The 19177-nt window shown below is 27.2% G+C and overlaps 1 protein-coding gene across 42 annotated transcripts in view; it reads left to right on the top strand.

Moving 5' to 3' along the window:
- Nucleotides 1–19177, top strand: part of LOC123299073 (longitudinals lacking protein, isoforms A/B/D/L) — a 422122-nt gene that overhangs the window by 79113 nt on the left and 323832 nt on the right. The window contains exons 5-6 of one of the 42 annotated variants that reach the window (XM_044881261.1): nucleotides 12622–12848; nucleotides 14331–14414. The exons of 35 other annotated variants lie outside the window; for them this stretch is intronic. In XM_044881261.1, the coding sequence (XP_044737196.1) occupies nucleotides 12622–12848; nucleotides 14331–14399 (296 nt within the window). In that variant the 3' untranslated portion in view covers nucleotides 14400–14414. Of the gene's footprint in view, nucleotides 1–220; nucleotides 427–3878; nucleotides 4118–8290; nucleotides 8596–12621; nucleotides 12849–14330; nucleotides 14678–16147; nucleotides 16417–18035; nucleotides 18354–19177 lie in introns of those variants that run through there. 6 more of the 42 variants (XM_044881264.1, XM_044881277.1, XM_044881252.1 and 3 more) reach the window with 6 other exon arrangements.

Genomic DNA, 19177 nt, shown 5'->3' on the forward strand with positions numbered 1-19177 from the left:
ATCAGAAAGGCAATTTAATAACACATTTGGGTCTTAAACATAAAATAGTTCCAAATAAGTAACTCAATTTATAAATAATTTTAACATATATTCGAAGTTATTTATGTAAAACCCCGAAGTATTCTATGTAATATTAACTCTGTTCTTTGTACCAAACAAAAATTGTATTCTCAAATTTTACTCTGAAAACGAAGCATTAAAATTTGCATACATGTTTTAGATCCCACTAAGTTTTACTGTGAAAATTGTAATCGCAGCTATAAATATCGTCAAAGTTTAAAATTACATCAACGCATTGAATGTGGAAAACTTCCGGCACAAATTTGTTCATTTTGTAATCGTAAATTTTATCATAAAAGCAGTTTACAATCGCATGTATTTCTTGTACATAAACAATTAAAAAAATTGTAATATAACTATGTACATTAACTTTATAAAATTATTTTCTTACAATTACTATGTAAATCAAACATAGCTCTACAGAAAGCGTTTCATTCTAGGAGGAAATCGCACGTGAGTATGCTAACCTGAATTTTATTTTGGAACTTGTTTGTTTAGCTTCCGTCACTTTTCTCTTTCCTTTTTTTGGGAATTTCATATTTTCCATATACTCTTAGCCTGTCGCTGTGATGGATGTTACCGAAAGGATTGATGATCGAAACTAATTTTCGAGCTGCTTACAATTACCAACGGATACTTTGTGTTTGGAACCCTTTAACGACCCTGTGACCCTGTCAGAGATCTTGTATACAGAAATTAAATTATCTGATGATTTTTTAGCCACAAATATTTTCGTTTACGTCAAAATTCAGTTAAACTTAGACGAACCAAGAAAAAGGTTTGCTTGAAAATTATTTTACTTACGCGACATTTCCTCCAAATCAATTTAAAAATAAAATATTTTGTTATTTTAAATGTATTCACTTGAAAATAAATATTTATCTAACTCTATGACTTGTATGGTAACTTTCACCTAGTGAAGGGTGTTTCTTTTATTTCTAATACTTTTTATTTTCTATTGCTATATTTGAGTGCTTAATAACTCCTTTGAATAAATGAAAAATAGTTTATTTCATGCCTAGAATTTTTTATTTTACCGAATTATGTATCAATGCTCGATAAAGTTTTTGTACAAGCATTAAAATTTCTTTTTTTTCATTCTTTTTTTTAGATCCAAATAAATTTTACTGTGAAAATTGTAATCGCAGTTATAAATATAAAAAAAGTTTAAAGTTGCATCAACGTGTTGAATGTGGAAAACTTCCAAATCAAATTTGTACATTTTGTAATCGTAAATTTTATCATAAGTGCAGTTTACAATCGCATCTTTTACTTGTACATAAACAATTTAAAAAATTGTAATATGCCGACATTGATTTGTTTCTAACTTCAATTTTTGGCTTAACCATTATTACTGGTCTGATACTAAAATTTATTCACATGGTTGTACAAAAAACTATTTAACTTTTCTTTTTCAACTTTATTTTTGGAGGAAATGGCACAAATGTAGGTATGTTTATGTTACTAGTAGATGTTATCATTTATGTTTTGAAACTTTTGATTGAGAGATCTTTGAGTTTGGGAGTCACACATTTTCTTTTTTTACTCCTCTTTCGTAATTCTATCATTTCACCTCCCCCCCCCCCCCCGTTTTTTTTTTCAAAAATATACTTTTGCCACTATTGTTGAAAGTTACCATAATAATTGTTAATCATATGTTAAAATTTTTGATTCCAAAGGCGCCCAATCGCCTCGGTATGGTTTTTTGAAAGGTTATCACTACAGTGTCAGTGAAGTTGGGGTCTATCGTATGTTGAATTCAATAAATAATTAGGAATTTCATTAAATTCTTTTACGTGCCATTTTCTCCAAATCAATAAAAAAATTTGTAATTATTTTATGTATAAAACTTGAAAATAAATTTTTGTACTTTAATCTGAAGGTTAAGGTAGTATTTATTGGCAATTGTACTTTTATATTTGATACTGAGGAAAAACTTTTTAATTTTTTTGGTCTTTTTTTTCTTAAATCATTAATAAATAATAAAATTTGAAGTTGGTATATTTTGGTTACAAGTTTTTATTTTATTTGATTAATGTTAGTCCATAAAAAGACTTTGTACAAGCATTAAAATTTTCATAAATTTTTTTAGATCCAAATAAATTTTACTGTGAAAATTGTAATCGCTGTTATAAATATCGTCGAAGTTTACAATTACATCAACGAGTTGAATGTGGAAAACTTCCAACACAAACTTGTACATTTTGTAATCGTAAATTTTATCGCAAGTTCAGTTTGCAATCGCATTTATTTCGTGTACATAAGTGTAATCAATTTCAGAGGTTATAATAATTTTATAATATCTTTTTAAAGTTATTAAATATAAAAATCATTATTTTCTAAAATCAGTCATTTATTGGCCAGGCTTGATAAAATTATTCATAAAGGATAAATTTTGAAGCCATCATTATTTCGTGCCATTTTCTCGAAATATGTTAAAAATGTTCTTATAATGTTGAATGTATTTAGTTGAAAATAAATTTTCATTTGAAAATCATAGTTTGTATGTATTATAGTAACCCCGAGAGTGATGTTTTACGTTAATAGTTTCAATCTCTGGCTCTTTTACTATTTTATTTATTGTAAGTGCAATACAAAATTTTTGTTTGTAAAAGTATTAAAATTTTTATACCATTTTTTAGATCCAAATAAATTTTACTGTGAAAATTGTAATCGCAGTTATAAATATCGTCGAAGTTTGAATTTGCATCAACGCATTGAATGTGGAAAACTTCCAACACAAATTTGTACATTTTGTAATCGTAAATTTTATCATAAATGCAGTTTAAAGACGCATCTAAATTTTGTACATAAACAATTTCTAAAATTGTAATAATATACTTACCATTGTATAAAAAAATGATCCTTTTCTAACATGAGTCAATTTTTGGCATAACTGTCTAAATTAATTTGAAAAATGTTATGCATTGTACCTATATTTAAGGATAATAAAACAAGAATCCATTGTTAAAATTATTGCTGTATATTGTTTTACATTTGCGAACCCTTATCATTTTTTATTCCTTTTTTGGAACTTTATCATTCGACCACGCGACTTCAAATTTCATCAAATATATATTTACATCTTTGCTACTGTGTAAAATTAAAAGTTTAGTGTGTGTCAGAATAATCCCACAAAATTTTTAGGTTTGATATCTGAAAAACTGTTTAAAATCGTCAACACTGTTTTCAGAATCTTTTCACTACAGCATTAGTGCTTATGTACAAAATTAAAAATTATACTATTTAAAAAAATTTCTCTGCAGTTTAGTGTACTTATTGTAAAAATGTTTGTTATTATTTCAAAGTAATTAGGAGAATAGTAGAAAATAAATTTTTACTAAGAGTTATAATTTGTATAATTAAAGTTTATTTATGAAAGTAAGTTGTTTTCATTGCTGAAGTTAAGATATAGTAGAGTATACATTTTAAGATACCCGAATTTTATATCGGGAAAAATTTCTAATATTAAAAATAGTTTTTAGATTCGCGCACCTCATATATTGTTTGAAAATTCGTCTTTAATAATTAAATGAAGGTGTTTCAGTGTCTTTTCTCCTCAGATGAATATACGGTAAAAAATTAAATGCCCAAATTTGTAGATATAAAATCCGTTTTTTGTGCCCAGGGAATTTAAAAGTTATTAAAATTATTCATATTATACAGGGAGGACAATTTACGTATTTTATGTAAATTAATTTTTTAACAACGTAAATTTCTTTTTATGTTAAAAGTTTTTTTTTTTTAACTTAAAATGTGGTGTTTGTGTTACTAAATTTTACGTGCCTAATAATGTAATAACAATTTTTCTGTTTCAGATAATGTACAAAATAAATCATCGGCACCATATAATTGTCAGCTATGTGGTAGATCTTATAAATATTACCAAAGTTTAAAATTACATCAACGTGTTGAATGTGGAAAACCTCGTACACAAAAGTGTAATTTTTGTGGAAGAGATTTTCATCATAAAGCAACGTTATATCGACATTTATTATTTGTACATTCATTAAATAAAACTGTGACTGAAGAGAATAATACAACATTTCCGTGAAAATGTTAAAAGGTTTTAATTAAATCTTGCTTCGTTATTTATCTAATTGCGAGTAATGGTATGAGACATTGCTTGTACAACTATTAGGTACCTTCTTCTACTGAATTTTTTATGAAATTATTGGTAATATTTTTATTTGTTTCAGGAGTAGTATTTGTATTTAAAAACCAAATTTTTTTGCAAAAGAGTTTATTAAAAGTTTGTTTTTAATTGACATAACATATTGATAAGAAAAAAATTTTTTGTTATTTATTTTTAAGAATAAATTGATTTTTCTATTAAACTTTTTTTATTTTCTAAAATTGCCACAAAATAAATGTGTAAATAAATATATAAATTTATTATTAAAATTTCAAAAAAATAATTTAAATCCAAAATACCGCATATTCTTTAGTTTTTTGTTATGATCAATGCCAAATTTCTATTTGATTGTATAATTTTTAATTAATTTTTGATTTCTGATTAAGTTTTTATGAAAACTAATAATTTACAAAAAGATTTCCCCTATCAGTTTTTCATACAATTTTTGATATTTAATTCATTTTTTTTTTTTGACTAAGGAAAAAATTGCAATATTTGGAACAATTTTTTTTTTTTGAATTTGTAGAAAAATTGTTTTGTTCAAAATGCTCTTAGGCATTATAATAATTTTTTATATTAACTTTATTTTTTTAGGAAATACAAAACTATTTCCATGTCCCCAATGTAAACGTTCGTATAGTCATGCTCGGAGTTTATCTGTACATCTTCGCGATCAGTGTGGAAAAGAACCAAAGTATATTTGTCATCTATGCCCGTACAGAAGTTGGCACCGGAGTAATTTATACGCACATGTCCGTTTAAAACACCCATATTGTCTTTAAAGAAATATAACGCTGCATACCATGACTGTAATCGAAAATTAATAAAAAATTTAAAAATGAAGTAATTTTTTCGAACTTTATTCATGTTTTTTTAGCTAGTATCTTACTTATCATTTATAAAAACTCTTTAAAAAAATTTTAACAAGATCTGTCTGCGCTGACTGTCGATTTGATATCTTATATTATTACAGGTGTTTTTGAATAAATTGGTCAATAATTCAAGGGTTAGTAAACTATAAACAATAATTGTTTTGGTATACGGAACATGGGTTCATTTAATCTGCCACCTTCGTAGTCAGAGCGTCACAACTTCGCGGATCTTTTTAGATTTGTACCAAATACGTTCGGTTTTCTTGAAAAAATTGTCGATACTATCTACTGTTATGAGAAACTCTTGTTTTGATTTTTTTTATATATATTTTCTTAGTGATACAAACTGGTCGAAACTTACAAAAATGTTTTTCATAAAAATACTACATTTTCAAGAGAACACAACGCATTCCACCCAAATCCAAAATGGTGCTCGTAGGTTTTAAGAGACACTGCATTTTTGAACCAAGCTTAGTTTCCATGTGCCCTACTACTCATTTGATTACTCTAGATTGGTTTCTATGATGATGTAATATTACAGATTAAAGGGTCCATATGATCTGTCCGTGTAGACGAATCGTTGTCTGTTTGTCAGCTGCCTAAACACATCAATCCACGTTTGTTTTGCTAAACAATACCATTTAATCTCTAATTTATTGAAATTATTTAATTTTTTTGTGAATAGAATGTCGTTAATATTGAAAAGAGTATTTTTTTGACTGATTACTTATGAAGTTTAATTTTTAAACTAATTATTTACCATATTCTAACCACAAAATATATAATGGAGCGATAAATTTGAAACTAAAAATATGTGCAACTGCAAATAAATTGATATAAAATACCTTGTATTTCAGGTAATAGAAATCAAAGCGGACAATTTTTTTGTCCACGATGTGGTCGGGTATATAGGCATGAGCGTACGTTACGTGTACATTTACGCGATCAGTGTGGGCAAGAACCAAAGTACGTTTGTCACATATGTCAACAGTATAGAGCAAGTCATCGAAGTAATTTATATGCTCATATACGTAAATCACATCCTTATATGCTATAAAAAATTTTTTTTAATAAAATGTTCTATGTAACAATTAATAATAAAATGTCGTTTTTACTTCCGAAAAGCTTACTTCCACCTTTAATCCTTAGAATAATCCGTTTTTACAATTATCCTAAAATATATTTATGTAGATAATAGAAATTGATTATTTTATTCACTATTTTTAGATGGTTGATTTATTAAAAAACAATTTTTGTACATAAATATTGCGTTTAGAGATGAAAATACAGTTTCATCTTAAAATAATATCACTCTAATTGCTTTAGAAATCTCCAAAAAAGTTATACTAGTTCTAGAATTAGTGATTGATTGATTTATCGACGATTGGCGTATTTTACCAACGCATGCTAAGAATTTACGGGTTATATATTGATTTATTGCAAAAAATATAGAAAACAGTTTATCATGATGAATTTAAATTGAAATATAGTTGTGTGGGACGCATGATATACATTTGTTGGAGGGAGGCGTAGTTCGAGCAACCGAAAATCAATGAATCGAATACATGAACCGCTTTGTTTGTGTTAGTGGACATCAATTAATATTATGTAAAAGTGGATTAAACTTTTATGAAACTTTTACGTCATTTTTAAGTGAGGCTACTTGAGATGTGCGGGTCCCTAAAATTTTTCTACCCGTTTAACTAAAATCTCAAAAAATAAAAATGTTTAAATTGAACATAAGATTGTCGAAAAATCAAGATGTGGAGTGTTCATTCTTCTGAATCTCGAATCAAAGAGGCAAGCAAGAGAGAATATTCTCATTTCGTCCAGCAACAACATTATATTCACTTTTAACTATTTGGTTTAAAAACTGTATGTTTTTTTTTCTAAATTTCTCTAGATTCGTGATAAAAATTAAGAAAATAAATTCATGCGAAAAAAGATAATTTGGAGACGAGTTGAGATATAACTGTCATAAAGCGAGACTAATGTTACGAATTAATTAGAATAAACGAGACAAAAAAGGGATATATTTTGCCTTTTTACCTGGCGGTAACACTATTTTTTTTAAAGCATGCATTTCTGAATAAAATAAAGGCATGCTTCATCCATCCATGCTCTTAAAAGGCATACTCCATCTCTTATATTCCCTTGCCGCCTCTGCCAATTGACCCACAAGGTAAGTCCTTTTGCGCTAATATCAGTTATTCACACAAAGTACTTAAAATTTCCGGCAGCTTACTTACAGGATTTTAATGTAAGTAATAAGAGTACGAGCGCCAAGGCAAGTTCAGACTTGTGGTTGAAATTATTTGTACCCTATTTTCAACTTTGATGATTAATTTTCTTATAACTTCATGAATGTAGACGAAAAATAAGAAAACAATTTTTCGATAAAGGCATTGGTTTTCGTAATATCGAAAGTTAAATAACTAAACAAAGTTTCCATTCTTTTGAAAATTACTCCAGATATCGAAAAATTTTATTCTTATTTTTCATCTTATATTGCCAAGATTTAACATAATTCACCATTATATTATTTTAAGTTTGGGTCCCCACTACCGTGCTCATTCATCCTTAATTAGTCGGGCACAACGGTTTTTTTTTTGTTTTCAATAATTTATTTAGGTTTTGACTTTAAATAGTTTTTTTTTTTTAATTTCTTCGAACTAGTTTTGGAGAAATCTATGAAAACATATAATCCATGTATCGTTTTCCCATAAAATCAATGTTAAATATGCCTACTTTTGAAGTAATTTATTTATTTAAATTATCGGAAAAACTTCTCAAATTTTCAGAATTGACGTAGAATTAGTCCAACTTCATATTAAAAACATCAACCCTTTTATCCAAAATTACCCTGGCGCTCGTATATCCTTAAAAATATGAAGCAAGCGAATATTTGCAAGTAATAATAATATTTAATTTGTTTCAGATGATATCCAGAAATTTTCGGCAATAATTTTTTAGAGAACATGAGACATAGAGATGAAAAGATATTTTTGCATCGCGTAATGCATTATTTTGCGTCACCTACTTTGAGTTGTCATAATTTTATAAAATGTTAAATTTATGCCTTTAGTAGTTTGTTACTTTTTCCACACACAAAAATCAACAGCTGTAGATGTAATTTTTTTGTTTTTATTTTGTTTTTGTTTTTATAAAAAATAGATTTTTTGTTCCTAAAAAAATTGTTGATTTGTAATAAAATAATTTTCAGGTGGTGGCGGGAATAAACGGTGTGTGTGTCCACAATGCGGACGATCATATAGTCATGAACGTACATTACGTGTGCACCTGCGTGATCAATGTGGACAAGAGCCAAAATATGCATGCTATCAATGCCCATATCGTAGTAGACAACGAAGTAATTTGTATTCACATATACGTACCAAACACGATTATGAATATCAATCGCCAACATTATTTAGTCATTCAACAACGTTTCGTAGTTTATGGATGAGTTCTGATGATGAAAATAGTACTCATGTTAATGATTATATTTACTAAAAATAAAATTGTCTAATGCTGTTTTTGAGTGATTTTTGTAAATTATTTTTAAGAAATTGTTTTCCTAATATAAAATTTTATGTTTATATACAGCTATTTCACCAAATAATGATCCCTTATATAAATGAACATCATAAATAATGAACTTGTCCACCAAATTTATTTTATTCATAGTCCAGTGCACGTAAATTGTAGAGGGTTGTCCCAAAAGTTTTGCCGCTAAATTTTTTTATCCATTCATTTAATAGAGGGTGCCTTTTCGACGCTATCTTGGAAAATGACTTTTTTTACGTTTTGGTTCATATATTGCGTTCTATTCATTCTAACTTGATTTTGTTGGACTGTCCTGCGTTTTATCTTCAAATCCAATTATGTCGAAGTACACGCTACAAAAAAAAATTTATTCTTGTTCAAAGGCAAAAATCTGTTCGTGAGTTTGATTTTGTTATTACATTAGTTCAAATCATTTGTCCCCCGAAAACAAATGAAATATCTTTTGAGTTGTAGAATATAAAACAAACAAGTGAAAACAAACAATTGACTGAGTTAATTGTTGAAATACCATGCATAGTCAGTGTTGATTTCTTTATCACATTACACATACAAACATGTGACACATAACATACATAACTGATAATCAAGTATAGTACATATTATGAAATTTCCGCCTAATTGGCGCCCTCACGGGTAAACAGTGATGTTTACGAAAAAATGTTTCAACCAAGAGTTGTTTAACTTTTGATAAGGAACATTTTTTACATTTAAACTTTTGTTCTATCTCTAACGGTTTACAAGATGAGTCCTGCGGACCCAAGACACAATTGACCTATGATGCTCATTTACGAGCTTGATCTCACTTTTTACGTCCTGAGTACGCTGTAAAAATTTCAGCTCGAAATCTTTTTTCGTTTTTGAGTTATCGTGTCCACAGACTTACGGACGGACAACCGGAAATAGACTAATTAGGTGATTTTATGAACACCTATGACAAGCATCATTATTTTTAAGCGTTACAAACTTGGGACTAAACTTAATATACTATGTATATTTCATATACACATGGTATAAAAATGCTAAATTAATTTTATAATTTACAAAAATTACTCATGATACCAGTATTTTCAAATTTGAAAAAAATCAATTAGAAATAAATATTACCGAATTTTAATTTATTTGCTATAATTAAGTATAAATTAATTAATATACGTTCTTGATAAAAAAAATTCTAGTCGCATTAATTTTTTAAGACTTGTGATGACCAAAAATACAGTAATGTACAAAACTATACTTATAATTTTTATTTTTAAAATAGGTTTTTATGTTTTACAATATTAATATTGTATTTTTAAAAAAAATATTGGCTATAATCTTAATTGTAAGGAAAAACTTAATTAAATTTTCACAACCAAAAATACTCATTTTATTTATATTTTTAATTAGAAATAAATTTAAAGAAAATTAATTTGAAATAAGAAAAATTCAAATTTGGTCCAAAGATTTAAAAATAGTAATATTTCTGTTTAGTTTACACAGTGTTACCTTGCAAATTGTTATTATTGTAAAATCGATATTTTCATTTTGCTTCTTATTTCCATGATGTGTTTAAAAAATCAATTTGTGTGGGCTTAGAATAATATTTTGGACATAGTTAAAAACAAAGGGGGACGAAAAAAGAATTCTCCTATAGAGCAAGACTTAAAGGACACTCTATTTTCTCACTCTAAAGTACACGTGTTTTACCATTCTAAGTGCTATAGCTAGAACATTATATGTAAATTACATGTTCTGTTATAGTAAAAGTCACTTAGAATGGTTCAAAATTTGCGTTTATTTTGACTTGGAGTGTACTTAAAGGGTTCTTTCTTTGAATAAGAAATTATGATTTTAAAATAAGTGAAGGAACTTCGAGATTACAAAAAACATCTTCGTTTCTTAATTTTACTTAAACTATTAAGTTTTATCTTTTCGGGGTTTAAATTTAGTTAACTTCGTCCCATTTAAAATCAGAAAAAGCACTGTGTAAACCAACCTTAGTCTATATGAGCTCAAAGTAGAAAAATTTACTTCAGTTCTTGGAAATGAAAATACTTTGTATCCATCAACTTACGTGACTTGATTAGTTAGTATCAAATTTAGTTTTAATGAATATATCAGGGTGTCCAGTAATTGCAGATAATCAAAAGTTTTAACTTTAGACAACATTCACCTGATTTGAAGCATTGAGAAATTCAGTATGAGTCTAAGATTTTCGATAAGTATGAATCTGGATATCCTGATTAAAATATGTATACAGGTATAAATCCTAATTGATCTCATTTCTTGTAAAGGATTAAAAATATCCGAATAAGTTATTTAAAAAAAATACTGTACAGTATTGCTGTTAGAATTTTCGATGTAATAAAAAAAATATTCGAAATAAAAATTAAATTTCAAAGTGATAACAATTATTCCTAATTTATTTTTTTTAGTCACAAAATAAATACGGTGAGATGTATAAATTATATTCTGAATTAATTTTTATATAAATATTTCTAATTAAATTTGAAAATAAGTAATAATAATTTTGTTTCAGGCCAAATAGTACAAAAACGTGGACGAATACCAACAACATATTACTATTGTACAAAATGTAATCGTCAATATCGTTATAAAAAGACATTTCTTGCACATGCTAACAGTTGTGGCTTACCACCAAAAGGATGTTCCTTATGTGATTTTAAAACGCATTCACGTGGGCATATGATTGTACATTTGAAAGGACATACATTAAGTGAAGACACTGTAGCACAAATTGTTAAAATATTATTTGGTGAATTTTTATAAAAGTAACTAAAAAGTTTATTAAAATTATAGGAAAATAATAAATTATTTTTTTGAAATTGTTTAAAATGTCATTTTTTATACTTTATTCATATTTAGCCATTGCGATTGTGTACTGACAGGTAAGTATTTCAATAGAAAGTTTATGTATATTGTTGTTAGAATGTTTTTGTTAAAACCACGAGATGTGCTTTTCTCTTTTCTGTAAAATCTTCTTTACTGTTTCCATACAAACAAAAGACTGAAAAAATGGAATAATAATAGTTTCGAACGATTTTCCGTGCGAAACAAATTTATTTTCCCAAAACGTGAGCCAAAAAAAACTTATCTACATGTCGTTAGTTATTATAGATTTTGATAATATAATTTTGTCGAGTAGATAGTTTTGGTTTTTGGGATTTAGAAGGTCAAATTTCTTGCAAAGTAATAAATTACGCTTTTAGGAACATAAAGTTGGTGTAATATTTTCTATTTAGGAAAAAATTAAATTTAATTCTGTCTTTAAAGATCACTAAAAACATCCTACACAATGGAGTGAGTGAAAAATAATTAGCTCCCCAGTTTTGATCTCAAGACTGAAGATAGAAGATTCCACGCAATAAGTGTACAAATATTAAGTGTTTAAAAGTCTTCCTGTTGCTTTTCTTCTCAGGTGAATACTAGGTCAGATATAAGCTTCCAAAGAAGTGTACCACGTTTTACTCCCTCCCTTACTTAAAAAATCCGAATTTTTCAGGATTAGTGCCTGTTGAGACTTTTTATTTACCCATTAAGGTCTACTAGACCCCACAGTTTCGAAAAGTTATTTTCGTTAATTGCGCATAGTCCTTTACTTGCCATATTGTGTGTTGTTATAGTTGGGTGTGACAAATGCATTTTGTACACTTAACGGATAATAAACAATTCGGAATAAAAAAGTGGTATGAAGAGCTAATCATATGGCTGTCGATTTCCCTCCGGCCCATAAAGTACCATCAAAGTAGGTAGAGTTAACTTTGCACGTGTAAGGAATTTAAAAATATCACTAATGTTACCATGAGTCAAAATCAACGACAACTTTCTTCTTCGGTATTATTAAAATTATTATATCATTCACATTATGTCGGCCTGTAGTGGGTGTTTTGGGAACTTTTACATTAATGTTTTCTTATACTTTCTATTAAAAATTGAAGTTTTGAAATAATATCCTTAGTTTTAATTAATTTTATTCTTCATTTCTAGGTGTATTAAAACACAAATTGATTTCATCGATTTCAATGCTTCCCCCAATGCAACCAATGCAAAATTTAAAAAAACCAACACTCCATGAACGATTTATGTGTAAATATTGTAAGAAAATTTTTAAACAACCATGGAGATTAACATCACATTACAAATACGCGTGTAATCCTGAAGAAATTTCAAAACGTGAACAAGAAAAAAATAATGCTCTACAACAACAGATTCGTGTTAAAAAATTTATTTAATTTGATTTACTTTTATTATTAGTTTACTTTGTTTTTAATTTTTTTTTTTAAATAATAAAATGTTATTTGTGTATAAGAATATATTGTTGTCTTTTTTTTTATTTTTTTGTGGGATTGGAACGAATGATCAAAATGGTTTAATGAAATGTAAATATCATTTCTTTTCTTTATATCACCAAGGACTTAAATCGAAGTGTTTCAGTTTATAGTTAGAGCTATTGCTTATTATTTGAAGGTATTAACTCCACTAGATTGGTCAAATTCAGTCTGTTCTATAATTGACTGCAGAACTTCCTCATTAAGCTGAGAAAAAAAGAAAATGTTCTTTACCAAATTTGGATCTGGAGCCTTATTTATTACATACTTAACCTACTATTATATTAATTAATAAATAAAAAATACATTCATCAAAATAAAATTCATTCAATAAAACACTACTTAAACAGAGGAAGTATTTTATCATAGTGTGGAGGAGTGACCTAAATGCAAAATTACCACAAAACAAATTCTTTTTGGCTACTTATATTATTATAGATACTAATCCATAAAAACGAAGTTTTATTAAATTCTCTCTCTTTGTAAATTAAGTTTTATACGTAATCTATCGTGCACATATCACATATCTTAGAATGTATTTATCAAAACGGACCGTGTACTCACAGACAAACTACACTATGTATATTTTGTTGATGTTGTAAGCTGATTCCATGTATTATAATTGATTGACATAAGAGTAGCTTAATTATATCGTAAGGTAAATTTGGTAAGGGAAATTTCCTTTTTGTTTTCTGAGCTTATGCAGGAAGCGAAAGTTCCGCAGTCAATTATAAAACGCCTGTAAACAGTGCTGATTTCAACTGACCATGAATGAAATTTAACGTGCGTATGAATCCACGTTCGGAATTTTGACGCTCATGTTGTCCGGATCTAAATACACACATCATACATACTATGTATATACATATCAGGCAGAATTTTACTCTTACTCTAACGACGGGAAATAACCAGTTCCAAACTGAAGAACTTCGTTAACAACAGGCTTGATTTAGGAAAAAAATTCGGATTATTAATGTTTGTTTTTTTAATTTTATAGGCTGCATTCGTTTATAAATAACATCATTTAACATTATGGTAATGACGACATAAAGTGATGCATAATGATGTCATTAATAAACGAACACAGTCATAATCTACGTTAGATGTTCTGAAAATCAATGACTATTAATTGTCAGTTTTGATGCTTGAGTGGTCCGGACCTAATAATTTTATTTTTAAAGGATGTTTTTATCTTGATTTTATGATAGTTTTTGTAAAAATGATTTAAGTCCTTGGCATATACATACTATTCTTTTTTTTCTTTTTTTTTTTTTTTTTTAAATTAATTTTATTTTATTTTGGGAATACGGTTTTTATTTAATTTTTTTTATTTTGAATTATCACCATTGTTTCAATAAATTGTTTCAGGCAGTTTCGATGGTGATGACGAGGAACGATTTAATTGTAACATGTGTGGTAAAAGTTATAAACGTTTAGGCAGTTTAAAATATCATCAAAAGTATGATTGTGGCAATTATTACAATGATTGTGATCAATGTGGACGTAACTATAAATATATACGTGATTTACGTCATCACAAGAAATACGAATGTGGGCAAGGACGTGAATGGCGATGTCCTAGATGCTTAAAACAATTGATGCGTAAATCATGGAAACGACATGTTATGCGTTGTGTACAATTACGTATTGAATCAGTACAAGAAGATAATAATATGGAAGATATCAAAATGTTTACTTAAAATAAAAGTTGTTTTTCTTAAATTAAAAAAAAAATTGTCTGGATGTCGTCAGTATATATTATCATTGATAAATTCATTCCTAAAAATTCTTCTGTGGCTTAATCATTCTTACTCTAACCACCGGTTCTTCTACAAAAATTCTCTTTTTCGAACCCTGGAAAATTTTTGAATGTGCGTGCTTGCTTAAAGTTGATGTATCTAGAAGATAGAATAACCATTGCTCATTGCTTGAAAATAACAAGTGTTATCGAGGGTCAGAAAAATGATTTTTCTATCTGTTATTCGATCATGTTCCAATTTTAATAATGAAAAAAAGATATCAACCATCAATTTGTTTGTGCAACCAAAAATTTTTCGAAGTTGGGCTAAGCAGAATTAAGCCATGCAATAATTTATGGTTATGTGTCAATGACAAAGTATGCTACCGGACACTGGTACTTATATTATCCTCCAATTGGTGATGGTAAAAATTACGGTTTACACAAGAAGATGAATATCAATTAATATTTTATATACGGGAATACGGTTTTTAATGGTTTTTTAAATGAATGAAACATATATTTTATATATTTTGTTATAAAATTTTAGGATTAATCTAGTTTTTATAAATATAATAATAGTTTGGTCCAACGAACCTGATAATTAATCAAAATTACGAATTTATTCCATTTGTATAACTAAAATTGAATTTTAAATTCCATGGTATTTTCACTTTCTTTTTATTTTGATAGTATGAAAATGATTATACACATCGAAACATGTCACAAAACTAAAATAAATAGTCGATTTGAAAAATGATTAGAAATTTTTCTCATTGGCATAAAATACATGCTACATATCGAATGTGTAGTACTTGCATCGAATTTAATTTACAATTTTTATTCGAAGTTTTTCTATGATCATGATGTAGACATTGGCCATTATGTTTCTTCACAAATAGAAATTGGAAAGTAGTAAAGCGCCTACATAAATTCGTTGTTTAAGGCCGGGCTTATGTAGATAAGTGATTTTTAGTTTTGTTAAGGAAACGTTCTTTAAAGATACACTTTACTAGACGTGTCTTTTCAAATCTAGTAAACAATACCGAATGGCATTAATTTCTAGTAAAATTTTTATATATACCAGTAATGTATTAAAATAATTCGCTGCATTGAACCGTGGAATTTAATGATGGTTAAGAAGCTCACGAATTAGTATTCAAAACTTAGCTCAATCAATTTTGAAATGGCAAATGGATTAAATTCTATATTTACAGGGTAAAAATATTATTAGAAAGTGTGATTTTGAAAACATTCCATTGTTTTTTTATTTACGTAGAAATAAAATTTATAATTACGCGCATGCTTTTTTTTTGTTTATCTTTTCGATTTTTGAATTTGTTTTTATTTAATTTAATTTTACTTTTTTTTTTGCAATGAACAAAAGCGACCAAGACTTAAGATATACAAATAAGAACAAATTTTTTTGTTACAATATTTGTTACAGATTTATATTATCGTGATGATGGTTTTACAGAGAATACAAATGGACGATTGGTATGTTTACGTTGTGGTCGTACATATAAAAAATATAAATATTTAAGTTTTCATCAACGTAACGAATGTGGTATTGAACGTAAATTCTCATGTCCAATATGTATGAAAAAATTTAAGCGTAAAGCACATGTTGATTCACATTTACTTACACATACTAAAGTACAATATAGTAGTTTTGAACATGGTTATAATAATTTTATTTAAGTTATATTTTACTTATATACACACGGAATCCATAAAGTTCGAAAATCCTTGAATAACTGCAGAAAAATTCAAAAACTCATGGTTAATATTTAGAAAAACTAATCATTTTCCATTAACATTTGAATGAATTTAAATGATAACTTAATACAACCAATACATTTTAGTTATATTTTCGTTTAATACACAATCCGTTAAACTTTAGCAAAAGAAATGATAAAGTAAAATAATTTTCTGAGGTAGTCAAGTTCATATTGCATATAAATTTTTTTGATTAGATGAGTTATTCGGGTGCTTCCGAGCTTTATGGACACCCTATAGATAGCTTCATATACATTCCCAAAAATATTGTGACGTATTTGTATTTACCATTATTTCTTTAAATTGAATTATTAAATCCTATTATATAGAGTGAATTGGGGAGGAACACATCAAAAACTAAAATTAAAGTAAAACTATTAAATTCTATGTTTCTACACGATAAAAATTCATGGCGTTTACTACAATGCTGGTATGGTATAGAGACAGTATTTGGGCCTGTCGCTACTACTCAATTAACTCGTCCGCCATAATTATTACTAATGTTACTATCCCATGAATACAGTACACAGTATGGCGTTCATACAGATACTGACATAGTGATATCCACAAAAAATTTCTGACCGTGTAGCTGTGTTCCTTTCAATTCTTACCTAGACTCTCGTTAGACATATTTTTGCGAACATTTCATAAACCATCGAATAATATCGAATATGGTACTGCAGCTCTTTCTATTTTCTAGAAAAAAAATTTCTATTAAAATTTTCTTTTAGTACTAAAGCAAAAATCAAAAAATTGATATTTCGCTAAAAAATGTCTACGATTAAAGTTTTAGGGTAGTATCGTTCATTTTTTCAAATATAAACAAATAAAATAATAGTATAGGAATTTGACGTCACAATTGTATGTTGTGATCCTTATCCAAATCATCTAGTTAAACTTATTATTATTTATATCTCCATTTAATTTTTTTAAATTAACCATTTATTTCAATCGCTGTTAAAAAATGAGGTAAATACTACCAATTTTAAAGCTTTAAAAATTTATTGAAAATAAATAGGATATGTTTTTAGGAAAAAAAATTACCTTTAAATACGTTACTTCCAATTTAATTTATTACTGTAATTTTTTTTGACTAATTTTAAATATATTTAATTTAAAATATTTTTGGAAAATTATTGAGTAATTAATAAAAGATGTAATTTAAAATTTTCAATAAATAACCAAATATTTATTTAAAAATATTATTATTATTGTTTTTTTTTTTTTTTTTTTTTTTTGTAAATGAATTTTTCAGTGACAAAAATAGCTTTTTCCATATTTTAGTTAATAGGCGAATAGAAATTAAGCTTAAAAATTTAAAATAAATGCACTTTTATTACTTAGAGCGCATGAAAACTAAAACCTGAAAATCACTAAACTAAATGTGTTATTAAAGCGCCTCAAAGCTTTTCAGCGTGTTTTTTTAACAGCATGATATTTTTTGTTTTTGTGTTTCAAAGTAAGTATAATTCGAAAAAGATTGATAAAGTACTAAAATTTTAAATACAAGGAATAATTTTTTGTATTTGTTTAATAATATTTTTGTTAAATTTCAGATTTATATCAACCATGGACAGATAAGTATACGAAACGTCGACGATCGGCCTTAGATCCACCACCTAAATTATCTGATTGGATGTCGGGTTTAGGTTATAGATTTGTGTGTAATCAATGTGGCCGAACGTATAAAAATAAGGGACATTTACGACGTCATGTACGTTATGAGTGCAACAAAGAGCCACAATTTGAGTGCCCATGTTGCCAACGAAAGTTTCACCAAAAATCAAATATGCGTTGTCATGTGGGTTTAATACATGGTAAAAAGCTAGAAGAATTTAATTTGAATTTTTGAATGAAAAAAATTTGTACTGAAACTGGTGCTACTTACATGTTTAGAATTTTAGTTTTGTTTGTGTATTTTTTTCTAATTTTATACTTAATCGTTAAAGCTTCTGCAGTTTTAATTTGGAAAATAAATGAAATCAATTTTTACAAAACTTTGCAATAATATTCTTTGAACTTTTCTGCAAGCTTATTGGAGAATCAGGTATTTTTACTCATTTCCAATTGATATAAAGTTTTAAGCCCGGAAGAATATCAGATGTTCACTGTTTTAAATATTAATTTTGAGTGTCTTGATATCCACATAAACCAGATAGAAAAAAATTCGATTACTTGGCGAAATCGAAGAATTTTTTTTCCAAACAGTTTTATAAAAATTGATTTAAAGCGATGTTTCATATAAAAACTGACGGACTCTTTATAGTCGCGATATTTAATCCCGCCAAAATTGTACTTATAAAATGAAATGTACTAATTTTGTAGAATAAATTTTTTTTAAAGATATGAACTTATTTGTAAAATTATGTTTCTAAGAAAAAAAATTTCAGGTCGTCAGAATAATTGAAGAATTTTTATATCACGTAAGTTAAAATTGCTAAGTTTTTAATTCAAGAGTGCGTGGGTATAATTTTTTTAATTTCTAAATACTTCAAATTTATTTTGGTGGGGGGTTTTTATTTTAATGATGCTTTTTTTTTCATTTTGTTTGAAATTTCATATAAAATGTTTTTTAAGTTCATTTTCTTTAACTGACCAATTAATATTTGTTTCAGGATTAATGTTGAGCTATTTAGCAGCCCCATTGAATTTATCCAAAGTATTATGGTGGAAACGTCATAAATGTCCACAATGTCCT

Source organism: Chrysoperla carnea, chromosome 4 (genome assembly GCF_905475395.1).
Source record: "Chrysoperla carnea chromosome 4, inChrCarn1.1, whole genome shotgun sequence".
Classification (NCBI taxonomy): Eukaryota; Metazoa; Arthropoda; class Insecta; order Neuroptera; family Chrysopidae; genus Chrysoperla; species Chrysoperla carnea.